Consider the following 13627-nt stretch of genomic DNA (forward strand, 5'->3'; position numbering starts at 1 on the left):
TAGAATGATTTTCTGCCCAATCTCAACCAGGAAATTCATTTTGAATTGGAGCTTCTAGACGGGAGTACCTATACCTACCTATATTATCAAAATCAATTGCAGCTGGTCTTTTCCTGCATACTTTAACTATCTCCGTGACAACCTTTGACCAACCTCATAAAAACATTAAAATGCTCACACACATCCCTCTTAAGTTTTCTTGAGGGTCTAAGAAAGAGAGAGGAAGCTCCTCTACTCTGGCTCTCAATCTCTCTGGTTCCTTCATGCTCATTTGACACCAGCTGAAACTGGTTCATCAGCTCTCCTCCATCCATCCTACCTCAGCTGCAATTAATTTTTTCCAGCAGCTATAATCTCCTAAACCCTTCTTCCCGAGAACCCCCTTTCTTCATCCCTGACCCTCATTCTTCAATCGTTAGCTGATCCTCTCATTCCTCCTTTCAGTTCCTCAATTTGTCTCTCATTTTCCCCTTTCTTTATTATTATTAAAGAATTGTAGTTTAGAGGTAAATGAGTTTCTAAAAGCAGACCCAGACAAATGTTAGGTTCAGGAGCAAAGACACCTAGAGATGTTTTCAAATCAAAAACAACTTCATTGTCCACTTCCTATTATTTGAGTAAGTGCAGTTTTTGCAGTACCTTTTCTTCAAGACTTAACCTTAGTGTCCCAGTGAATGTCTATTCATGGTAAAAAAAAAATCATTCTTCAACATCTTATAACCGGAGAATATCTCTATTAAATAAATCAGAGGCATTCATTCAAAAGTCTGAAATGATCTAACATTATCAACATACACCATGAATGCCCTTCATATAAAAGATACTCAACATGGCTTATTGTGAAATCATTTAACATCAGTTATCACACATTAAGAAGGATTTCTATTTACCTATAAGCCTCTCTCTCTCTCTCACACATTGGAGAGGAAAGAAAGTGGAAGTGATAATAGCTGTATTTCAGACTATTAATAGCCTATTGAGAGACAGTGATAAGACCTAGTTATAGCATTACAAGGTCATTTAGAACTGGATCACTCTTGAACTCAAGATAAATGAGAGACTTAAGGAATGCTTACTGAGGCTCCTCCTTAAATTACCCTCATTGTAGGTGTAAGCAATGCTTTTAACATTGTCAAGAAGAAGAATGAAAGGAAACAAGCAACTGACAGGGAGGGAGAGAGAGACGGGTGATCAGGAAGAGAGTCAGATGACAAGTGACCTGAATACAGACACAGAGAGCCAGATGCTGCAATGCTGTTGTGTACATTCACTGGTTTATTGGTTTAAATGAAATAATATGCTATCCTATTTTAGCCCAGTTTACTGCCGTTGTCTCAGCCTCGCTCATGTACCTTTTATTCCTCATTGCAGCTGCAACCCTGCAGTCTCTGTCGAGTTACCATGGTGATAACTCAAAGGAGAGCAAGTGAGACCGAACGGACTGGGGGCGGGTAGTCGAGAAGACGGAGACGATGTAACACAAATCTGAGCAGAGATGCAATATAATGTGTTTATGCGTCGTGTCTGTTTTTTTCTATAGAATGCACAACATGCTCATGTGTTTTTTGTTTTTGTGCACACAGTGCAGACAAAGATTTATTGGTCAGAAATTCACCATGGCATCTATGACTGTGGACTCAGTTTGAGCTCAGCACTCACACACAGTAATTAGCTGTGAAGTGTGTGATCCAATCAGGATTTAGGACAGCAGACCAACCAATCTGTGTTTATTCTGACAGCAAACTGCAGAGCTCTATTGCTCAACAGTGGTGCACACAGACTGAGGGCAGGGGCGCAAGCATCCTGGGGGGGGGGGGGGGCACTTGTAAAGTGCTTTTCTGGTCTTCTGACCACTCAATTGTTTTTACACCACAGGTCACACCTACACATTCACACACTGATGGTAGAGACTGCTGTGTCAAGAGTCCATCAGTATTAACTCATCCATTCATACACATTCACACACTGATGGTAGAGGCTGCTGAGTAAAGAGTCCATCAGTATTCACTCATCCATTCATACACATTCACACACTGATGGTAGAGGCTGCTGTGTAAAGAGTCCATCAGTATTAACTCATCCATTCATACACATTCACACACTGATGGTAGAGGCTGCTGAGTAAAGAGTCCATCAGTATTAACTCATCCATTCATACACATTCACACACTGATGGTAGAGGCTGCTGTGTAAAGAGTCCATCAGTATTAACTCATCCATTCATACACATTCACACACTGATGGTAGAGGCTGCTGAGTAAAGAGCAAATGTCTTTGTGAACAATGGTTTGGGAACAGTGGCATGTTTCATGAAGCAGGAACATAAAGCATTATTTAACTACAACTGCTAAGTGCAAAAACATTTATTTCCCTCAGCAGCTCGTTTGGTTTCCAACAACTCCAGGAAAAAATACCTGTTGCATATAAATGCTCAATATTGGATATATTACATCGAAAAAGGACTCCACTTTGATTGAGGTAATTACTTAAGCACATTTAGATTCTGTGGCCTTTTGCATGGGACATCTTGGTTTGACTTGACTGGTAGGGTTCTTTTTTGTTCAGAAGTGACCACTAGTGGTTATAGGTCTCCGGCCAACAAGGGCAATCTACATGCAACGGCCCAGACAATTTACATCGGGAAAGACGTAGTGCAAATTCATAAGTACATGAAAAAGTCCCAAGAAAATTAAATGTTAGAAACATGCTGCAATTTTAAACATCATGCTGCAAAACTTCAAACCGACTGCATAAACAGAACTCTGCATAAATGATGCAACAATGCAAAAATGGTACTTGAGTTTGTATAGTAATTTTCTAGTCTTCTGGCTACTCAAAGCACTTTCACACTGCAGGTCACACCTACACAGTCACACACTGATGGTAGAGGCTGCTGTGTAAAGAGTCCATCAGTATTAACTCATCCATTCATACACATTCACATACTGATGGTAGAGGCTGAAGTATATTATACAGACATGATGGTCTTTAATGCAAGTGGTTACATTGACACAGACTCACAAAATGAACTCAAGTCAGTACTTTGTTGTCCCAAACCTTTTATTGCAGGCAGCGACAGATTGTTTACAGAAAATTGTATCTTCATAACTGCTTTACACAATCCATGGCTACTTCACAATAATTTAATCAATAGTATCTACAGGACAGCTTGACTCTGCAGACACCACTGTGAGGTGATGGGCTGTCTTTACCCAACAATCTTTTATTCCCATAGAACTGTGCAGGTCTGTGTACTGCCCAGTTTACTGCCACCTCCTTTGTTTGGGAGAAAATCTGTCCATTTCCTCACAACCCTTCCCAGCATGTAAATGACTTCTGATCCAACGTTAGTAAGGAAAAAATAAACATCTGTATCACTGGGTTACTCAGCTGTTTAATGTTATTGCTCTTTCCTTTGAATTCTTGGAGAACAACGTTGTTTTCTTAAAGAGCACAGCCCCTTAAACCCCCCTGTCCTGAACAACTCACGGCTTGGTAAAGAGCTGTAAAGAAAGAGTTTTTATTATCATTTTATTTGTCCAAGTCCTTTTTAAAAATGTTGCTTTTAAAAATCTAGACCTCTTTCTTGGTAAAGATTGTAATCTTAAAAAGGTTTTACAGTTCACATTGACTTACAAAGTGTAAAGAAGTAGAAAAGACCAGCAATTGTTATAGAAAAAAACAGACAAGACATCCGACAGAGGACTACTGCACAGCACTGGAATGTGTTACATCCCCTCTAACGCTGCTTTACAGTATGTTAGGACTCGAGAACATGGAGACTGTTAATCTGAATGATAGCTTTTTAAAACACCAGGAATGTTTCCCCCGATCTCTCTTCCACTAACTAGTGTTTTTAAATAAATCCTTCAAAATCAGATCTACTAATCGTTGTTTTGTTATCAACAGTGTTGCAACAACTGCCCAGAAACTATCGTAGTGTCATGTGGAAATACACTTGTGTGGTCCAGCTTGAAAATTAAGAAAATAAGCATACACAAGTCACCGTCACCTTCAATATAACACAAAGAAGGTGTGATTTGGCTTCATTTCAGTCCTGTGATAGAAATATCTCAGATCCATGAGCCTGCAGGAGCCCTGGTACCAGGGATCTAAAGAAACCAAGTCTCTTTCTGGTGTCACAAAGATGAGAGGAGGGGCGAAAGGAACTCGTCACCACATTTCCCTCTCTGGAAATGAAACTACACAGTTGAAGCAGAGTAGGGCAGGAGAGTGTCACAACTGAAGAAAAAGCACAAAGATCATCACACTGGAATGAGAAGTCTCATCTATTTAACCCTCTGTTAGCCAGAGGTTACTACTGTTTTGAAGCTACCATTAAAAAAAGCAGACTCCGGATCACAAAGGGTTAAAAATGCTTCAGTTGAGATATTCTGCCTTTTGGGGTCTGGATTCATGTGTCGCTGGCTGGTTTGAAAAATAATCTTTACACCCCGAGTGTCAGCTTTGCACTGTTCATGGTGCCCTCGTTCACATCACAGTTTAAACACAGAGCCAAGCTTCACGTCAAAAGACTTCAGCTCAAAATGATTTGATAGTTTTAGATGGTTATGATATTCAAATCTGAAACTAGAAAAAAAAACAAACAAACAGCTAGGATCTACAAAAGACAAACACACACACAGAGGTAAAGGTTAAAGAACAAAAAGAAAAAAAAATTAAACACTGTCCAAAAACTCAACATGATATCTACGGCTCACAGAAGGACTAATTAGAAAAAAAATAAAAAGAGATTCATCAACACACAAGCGCTCGCTCATCGAGGGATACATGAGGAACATATCAGCACACACACACCTGCTTTTTCTCTTAATTCATGTGGTAGGTAAGTGGCGAGGTATCCTGGAGTATACACACACACTGAGTGGTAAATAAACTGGTAAGCTGAGGAGGAAGGAGTGAAGCAGGTGAGAGACATCAGGACAGCTTTGCATAGTATTACAAATCTGACCAGAAAGAAACAGGCAAAGGTAGAGGATCATCTTTTCCCCTAAAAAACACATCATTGCTACCTCAGTGGCGATAAGACCTAATGTGTTGTTTTCGAGCTAAATTCCCTTATCTGTTGTAGCTCTGAGCCTCCAAAGAGCACAGAGACCGAGCTGAAACAGCTTGATGTAGACTCAGTTATGAACTTTAGCTTCAGTTAGCAGAATTTAGCTCTAGGAAGCAAAACTACGTCAAAACTAATACAGTTCAAGACGGCTGTGACATTCCAGCTGTTCCAGACAGACTCTGATTGGCTGCAACACAAACACTTCACATGTTCTGAGAGTTTAAAAGAAAATCACTAAAAATGGGTGCTCCAAAAAGAACAATGGGGTAAAGAAGTAGTAAATTGGTAAACAATTCATCCATTATCTCATTCATACCAACAGGAAGTTCAAAGAGGTGTGAAAAACACAGGGGGGGGAGGAGGGGGGGGGGGGGGGGGGCAGAGTGTGGTCATAATGACTCATTCGTTTCTCTGGAGATGGAGAGGTGCACCATTTGTTCTGAGCATGCTCAGATGGTGCCGATGCAACTTCAGTGGGTCCCTGCTCCGTCACCACAAAGACTGCAACGTCCTCTACGTTTCTAGGGGAAGAATAAAAACATGATATGAAGTCTTCATGCTGAAGGTAAACACTTAAAGGAACAGATATTTTTTATTAAAACACATTCAGTCCCTCCAGGATGTTGTGATTCAGATCATTCATCCAATCCTAGCCCTGTTTTTCAAAACCTTACAATTATTACAAAATAATCTTAAGATGTTTGTCAGACTTAACGATTATCTGGAGGGTGTTCTCTTCCTTTTTCACAAAACTTTAGTAAACAGATTCTTCATGAGCTGGAGTTCAGTTATTTAACCAGTTCAGTTCCTAGGAGCACCGTGATCACTGATTGTTAACAAGTCCCAAGTTCTTTCTGTATTGGCTCTCCTCACTCTGTTCTATACAGACAAAGAAGCCCCCCAAAAGCATTACACCTTAAAGGCTTTATATGTGATTTTTTTGATCCAGCAGATGTCGCCCTTGAGCACCAGCATGAAACCAAAACAACTCTCTCTGCATTGTTGTGTTAGCATGCTAATGCTAGTGATCTTTATTATGCTGGTATCTTCACACTGCATGTAAATTTACCTGAAATGAGCGTGATCTAGAAACACAGTTAAGCAGTGAGTACAGTATGTTATTCTTCTTTTCTCTAGTCCCTCAATTAAACAACTTTTATATGAGAGGGGAGGAGTCAGCTGGCCGTCCGGGCGATGTAAACAAACTGAAGATAGGACTTACATTTAAGAGTGAAAAATCACATAAAGCCTTAAAGAAAAGTTGTTCTTTGTATGTCTCGCCTGTTAAACAGGATATCGACTGTGAGGTTTATCTCGAGTGATGCAGTTTGAATACTGATGACTTTATTGGATGCTGAAATGACTGAAACTGATGAGAAGAAAGAAAGTGAAATCAAAGTTAGAAAAATGTCCCTGACTTGTTTTTTTACGTCAGACGTTGTGAGGGACACTGATAATTCATTTATACTGGTTTTAATGACCTGTACTTTAAAATCAAAGCACACATCCTTCAAAGTTTATTCAATCATGAACCTTTGTGAGGCCTATGTTATCATCAGGATATCCTTTACACTAGTAGCATAAGCACATTTATTTTGCTTCATTCAAAGAATAAAACATCTCCCTGCTATAATGATAACCTCAATTATTTAAATTTAAAATCGCACCTTTAATGTTTGCACTGACTGTTATTTAATGTCTGTTTTTTGATAATGTTCTTCCTTTTAAACATTGCTAAAAAAAATTGATTCATCTAGAGGTATTCTTTAAATCTTTTTTTCAGGTTAATATATATATATATGTGTATGGGAGGTGGGGGCGTTGGTTTTGTGGTTAATTTGTAACAAATGTTTCATGTCATGTACGTCTTTGTAACCTGCTACTGGATGCTTTGAATTTCCCTCGGGATCAATGAAGTATCTAACTATCTAGAGAGCGGTTACTTTAACACTGATGCAGTTTATTGTGCAAAGGGTACGGCTGTCGGGAAAGCTGTAGAAAAAGAGCTTTTCTATTATCAAAATCAGAGATAATGTGTTCTCCTGAGGAGCAGTCAAAGTGCGGCTGATTATCAGATCCACGTTGAAAGCACACGTCGTACTGCTCTGCCTTTACACCATCACCTCTGTATTACATAAGTCTCCACATCTGGTCCACCAATCAGAAGTTTGAATGCCACATTATAAGTTGGAAGAACACATGATATTTTACTCTAGGGCAGTGCTTCCCAAAGTGTGGGCAGCGGTCCCCTGGTGGGTTGTGTGGGTACTGCAGGTGAGCCACAAAAAGTCTTCCACCAAGTATAAAAATAAAAGAAATATCATGATGATTTTCCATGAGTCAACCCTTTAAGTGATTAGTAATGCGTGTCATGACTATTCATGGACATAATGTTCAGTAAACTTTGGTGTCTATCTACGATCATGTTGTAATGTTCAATAATTTACCCTTACTCAAAGTTATAGCTGTAGTCAAAACTTTTATTTTATAACGGGCCCCGGAGTAATTTTGCATTTCAAAGTGGGCCGCAGCAGTTTTAAGTTTGGGAAAGGCTGCTCTAGGGTTATGATACTTTTACAGGTTTGATCATTTCAGCTGCTAGAACTCACACAGGATGGACCAAAGTCAGAGTGTTACTTCAGGGGACGTTTGAACCCAAAAGAAAAACAGATTTCACATTCAAAATCTTTAAAACTACATGTAGTCTTGGTACTTGGTATCTGTTTTCTATCATCATGAAGTGGGTTTCTTTACCTGTGGGCTCTTCCTGATTCTGTTCCACTGTCTCGATAAACTCTGCAACTGTAAAGAGAAACAAATGATCCAGATAAGAAAACAAGGTCTTACATGTCCCCCTTTAGTGGTCAAGGGTCTCAAGATCTGCTGGGTTTTTGTGTGAATACTCTATATTATTGTAAGTGTCCCCCCATGAATGTATCTTTGATTTAAGCTTTATTGTTGATTAAGCATGAGAAGAGAAAAGGTTGAAAGGATACCAAGATGTATGGATGATGACGGGCTGAGGAAAGGATTTTAGAGGATGGATTGCAGTGGTGTTTGTTGGAGGGGGTGATGTGTGGTCTGGTACAGTTTCAGTGACAGTATGAAGCTAAAGAAAAGTGTAAAAGTAAAAAAAAACTAACTAAATGGAGTCAAATCAAAAGAATATACATGAAGTAATAACTGCTTTAATCACTTGGACGTCAAGCCACATGACAATGACAGAAACCATTTTGGATTAAGATTTATTTGATGTGCATGAGGATTTTCTAGATCGACACCTGTCCCATCTGTTAACATGGGGAGGCAGGCTATACATGTAATACTGCAGTCCACACACACACACACACACGTAAGTAATAGCTACTTAATATCTCTGTACCCACCGTCTTCTGCTGCCTCCTCTTCCTCTTGTACTTCTTCATTTTCTGTCAAACAAAAAAATAAAAAATAAATTCCTGCTGTGTCCTGAACACAAACTTTCAACCTTACATTTATCTGTCCTGATAAATCTGTTATAAGTGATGGAGCTCGTTTATCTATTGCTGATAAGTGGTGTCCAACTAAAGACTGAAGGCAGCAGTATCTAGTGGAGGAAAAGGATTTATAACCAACAACAGGACTCTGGGTGAATGGGACTGTGAGGCCCTGGCCTCTAGAGATTAACCCCATGCTTTTATTTCTATTACCTACTACTCACATTTTTAAGTCGTAGTCTTCAGACACAACCAACAGTGACACTGATGCTATCTGACCTTTTTCATGTTACTATTTCTTTTTTACCTGCTACTGTTTCTTCCTCCACTGAGGATGCTGCCTCCTCTTCAGCAGGCTCGTCTGCAGCTGCTTCCTCCTGCACAGCTAAATCTTCAGCAGCTTCCTCCTCTTCTTGTGCTACCTCTTCAGCTGCTTCCTCTGAGGACTCCTCAGAAGTAGCTGCTTCCATTTCTTCTAATACCTCCTCAACCACTTCTTCTAAGGGTGCAGCCTCTTCCTCTGAAGGAGCCGTCTCCTCTTCTTCTGCTGCTACAACTTGAACAGCCTCTTCTGCAGGAGCCCCCTCTTCTTCCTCAGCAGCCTCCTCTTCCACAGCTTCCTCTTCCACAGCTTCCTCTGCCGGAGCAGCCTCTTCCACAGCTTCCTCTGCTGGAGCAGCCTCCTCCACAGCTTCCTCTGCAGGAGCAGCCTCCTCGATAGCTTCCTCTGCTGGAGCAGCCTCCTCCACAGCTTCCTCTGCTGGCTCCTCCACAGCTTCCTCTGCAGGAGTAGCCTCCTCGATAGCTTCCTCTGCAGGAGCAGCCTCCTCCACAGCTTCCTCTGCCGGAGCAGCCTCCTCCACAGCTTCCTCTGCCGGAGCAGCCTCCTCCAAAGCTTCCTCTGCCGGAGCAGCCTCCTCCACAGCTTCTTCTGTAGGAGCACTCTCCTCTGGAACAGTCTCTACAACTGAGGCCAGCTCCTCAAAAGCCGCCTCAACCTCCTCCACTGCCTCATCAGCAGCTTCCTCCTCCACAGCTTGCTCTGCTGCTTCTTCCTCCACCTCTGCTGCTTCTGCTACTTCCTCCACCTCCTCGATAACTTCTTCAGCTGCTGCTACCTCCTCCTCGACTGGAGCAGCCTGCATCAAACAACAGTCAACATTTTTTTAAGGGTTTTTACATTTCTTTCACAAGTTCATTCAGAAGCTGTTTTGCTTCAGTGATGCAGTCAAGCAGCTGAAAAGCTTTTTAAATGGAAACAACCACTGAAGTCTACAGATTCAGGAAAAGTGAAATTAGTGAGAAATTAACAAGAATATCATGATGGACTTTTCCCGACCAACATTCAACTCTTACACCAAAGCATAGAAGCTGCAGGCAGGTAGTGTCAACTGAACAAATGAGGCTTGTTAGCTAAGTAACAGTTGTACACAATACCAGCTCCATAGAAAATAAACAAAAATGTTTAAGTGCCTCCAGCAAAACTAGAATACAGATGACTCTGTCAGTACTGAGACTTCTGGTCAGACCATTTACAAAGCTGTTTTAATTCTTTCACAAATGTTGAGAAATGTGAGGTTGTCATAAGAGCAGGAAGACAAAATACTTTTATTTACAACACCTGACCGAACACACTGAGATAAAGACAATTCAGTTTGCCAGAAGAGCAAAGGGCACAATGATGCAATTCATGATAAATTACATACCTCATCTGCAGCCTCCTCTTCCACAGCTTCAGGTTCCTCTGCTAGCACCTCTGGATCCTCCTCAATAACCTGAATCAAGAAAACATCCCATGAGTTTTTGAAAGAATATAAATTGAGGACTTTTCTGTTAACCATGTAACCCATTAAGATCTACAGGTATCGTTTATAGTCCTGGCTGATTTAAGAACCGCTTTATTGAGATTTTATCAATTGATATGACGCTACCTATGATGGTATGAAACTACGGCGAAGAAATTCCATCTGTTAAGCACACGATCTTGCTTTTAGAAGTTCCATCAAAAGACCTCCAAAGCCCACACTGAAAAGTATTTTAAAATGCAATGCTCAAAATGTGAGCACGCCGATATACAACGACCAAAAGGATTAAAAACATATCTGTACAAACCTCAGCAGTCTCTTCAGGTTCTGGTTCTGGTTCTGGTTCAGGTTCAGGTTCTGGTTCAGCCTCAGTTGCTGCCTCAGGTTCAGGCTCTGGACACAGAAGCACAGAGGTTTATATAACAGAGTTTAGGGAGTCTATGATGCAGGAGGCGTTTGTTAATGGGCTGGTTTCATATCTTTAACTGCAGCTTCAGTTTTAATCTGCCTACTAACACCTTCCCTGCCACTGTTTGATTTACTGTCTGCCTTATGCTTGATGAAAAGCCCACTACACAATCATCAAATGAAAGGCACATGAATACACACCTGGTGGTGTTGAAGCTGTGCGGTCGGCTTCAGCAGCTTCCAGCACTTCTTCAACAAGCACGGGCTCAGGCTCAAGAAAAGCTACAACAAGAAGGAAGATGAACAAATGAGCATTAAATCTTTGAAATGAAAATGTTTCCTTCCCCAATTTTAGAATTCACTTTTTTTTTGTGGGGTTGGTGGAGGAGGCAAAGAATCAAAGACCACAATAATCAGCTTTTCAACTTTCCATGAATCCTACAGAACACTTCATTCATTCTTTGCATCTTTGAATCAAGCTGTGGTCCAACTCTGTGATACTGTGTCAGTATCTTTGTTTATCACTTCAAAGTCTCACAAAAAGAACAATGCGGTGGTCCACTTGGAGAAAATTCTCAATCTAATTATAAACAACCCAGTTTCCAAAAAGTGTGGCCTCTTGTAAAATGTTTAGACAGATTTGTGATGATTTGTAAAACTTTGAATTCACATTTTAAATTTGATGCCAGCAACACATTTCAAAAGGAGTTGGGACAGTGGTAACGAGACTGGAGTAGTTGGTCAATCTCACCGTTCAGTGAACTGGAAACAGATAAGAGTAACATGTCACTTTAAGAAAGTGAGACTTTGACAAATTTGTAGAATCTAGAGATGAAAGATTCAGAAAATCGGAGGAAACCTTTGCATGTAGGGCAAGCGCAGGAACCAGGGGTATCATTTTGGATGGGGCAGTTCATTTTCTAACTGAAAAGACTAGAAAAGCGCTATACAAACTTCTAATCCATGTACCATTTGAAATGGACAGAGGTGAAGTGGGAAAACGTTCCTGAGGTCTGACAAGTTGAACGCCAAATTCTTCATGGCTAAAGAGAAGAGGAACCATCTGGAGTGTAATCTGTTCACAGTTCAAAGGCCGGCATATGTGATGTACAGGGAGTGCTTTAGTACACATAGAATAGGTAACCTGCACTTTTGTGATTGCCTGATTAATGCTTAACCTACATGGAGCGACATGTGCTGCCTAGTAGAACACTTCTTCTCCAGGGAAGGCCTTGCTTATTTCAGTAATACAATGCGAAACAACTATTTTTGGTTTAGGATAGGATAGGATAGTACTTTATTGATCCCCAGAGGGGAAATAAAAACGGGGGGTATATACAGTACAAAAATGAATGTTGAAGTTAACTGGGGGGAATTGAGAATTGAGACAGCAGTTTAGCAGATATTGAAATGTTAAATAAAACAAAGGAGAGCCTAAGTGATGAACACTCAGAGTCAGTTGCACCACCATTGCTGACTTGAGCCAAGTCAGTCTTAACTTGGAGTTCAAAGTCCAAACTGACCGTCACACTGGTTGCACAACCAGGGGCTTAAGCCTTCTCACTAAGACTCGTCGTAAATATTGCACCTGGTCAGGAGGAGGCAACGACATTAGACACTTCAATTAGAACTGTTAATGAAGGTCTACAAACTTTAGGTTAGGTGAAGAGCTCACAGGACCAGCATCACTAAAACCAACGCTTCCAGCACTGAAGCTGTCCATGGTGCTGACCCAATAGGTCCGTTTCCATCTGAAGACCCTGAAGTCTTTGATTTCTGCAGGAGCTTGAAGTCTGCTTACAGGTGTGTGCGTAGTGCATTTGTGAGCACAGCAAAAAGGTTATAAAAGGCTAAACATCAAGATCCAGAGTAGTCTAAGTTAAGACCAGTTGATGCAACCGGACCCTGAATCCTACATTCAGCAAGCATAGTAACACATTTCACTTTCAAAATGGCAGAAATTGGTCTCCTCAGTTCTCAAATGCTTACCGAGAGTTGTTCAAAGAAGAGGTGTTGGGACAGGGTGGTCAACACGCCCCTGTCCCAACCTTTTTGAAATTTGTTGCCGACGTCAATGGGAAAACCATTTTCCAAAACAATTACATTTTCTGTATGTAAATTGTATTAATACTTCAAATTAATTAAGAGGTTTCAATGTTTTTCTAATCATCATTTTCTGTTTTGATTTACATTCAGCACAGCATCCTAACTTAACAGGTTCTTATGATGACGCTGGAGGGAAATTTTCAAAGTAACAGAGTGTATATCAAAGATTGTTGGTACCTTCAGGTGATGGTTCAGGTGTCTCCACGGGGGCAGCTTCACGACGGGAAGTGACGACAACAGCCTTCTCTTTCAGTCCTATATGAGATGATGCACAAGTTGATGGCAAGAAATGTGTGTTGTGTAGTAAACACACAGGACATGTACATCTAGGTGTGTGCGAGAGTATAGGATAATAAGACCATAATCAAGCACATAATCAGAAGTATCAGCCCATTGATACCATTTATTGTTATCATAGTCTAAGAGTCCAGACATCTAGCATTTTCTTTCCTGGAAAGTGTCAAAAGAATCACTCTTCACAAGGCCCTGTAATAAAAACTGTTCTGCATGTTAAGTCATGATAACATTGGTAATAACATGAAACCAGGCATGGGTGTTCTTTTGCTGACTTACAAGTTTCTCATAAGATTTTGAGGCTCAGTGGTACTTTCTGAAAGGCTGATAAAACCATCAAGTTTGGAGCAAACACAGATGGTTGTTAATGTGATCCTTTTTTTGGTTTACCTTCCAAGTACACGAGATCTAATCAAACCAGAGACCGACACACATGCTAAAAAAAACAGCACTTGCACAGA

General features: G+C 40.6%; 1 protein-coding gene across 7 annotated transcripts in view; it reads right to left on the reverse strand.

Annotated features, from left to right (window-relative positions):
• Nucleotides 1–3042: 3042 nt before the first annotated feature.
• asph (aspartate beta-hydroxylase) overlaps nt 3043–13627 on the reverse strand; it is a 31869-nt gene continuing 21284 nt past the window's right edge. For 6 of the 7 annotated variants that reach the window (XM_020630214.3, XM_065954393.1, XM_029276732.2 and 3 more), the window contains 8 exons: nt 13050–13127; nt 10968–11048; nt 10666–10751; nt 10260–10328; nt 8861–9692; nt 8464–8505; nt 7832–7879; nt 3043–5598 (listed from right to left, as the gene is read on the reverse strand). In XM_020630214.3, the coding sequence (XP_020485870.1) occupies nt 5591–5598; nt 7832–7879; nt 8464–8505; nt 8861–9692; nt 10260–10328; nt 10666–10751; nt 10968–11048; nt 13050–13127 (1244 nt within the window). In that variant the 3' untranslated portion in view covers nt 3043–5590. The remainder of the gene's footprint in view (nt 5599–7831; nt 7880–8463; nt 8506–8860; nt 9693–10259; nt 10329–10665; nt 10752–10967; nt 11049–13049; nt 13128–13627) is intronic. The other variant, XM_065954391.1, reaches the window with a different exon arrangement.

This window comes from Labrus bergylta, chromosome 4, assembly GCF_963930695.1.
Source record: "Labrus bergylta chromosome 4, fLabBer1.1, whole genome shotgun sequence".
Classification (NCBI taxonomy): Eukaryota; Metazoa; Chordata; class Actinopteri; order Labriformes; family Labridae; genus Labrus; species Labrus bergylta.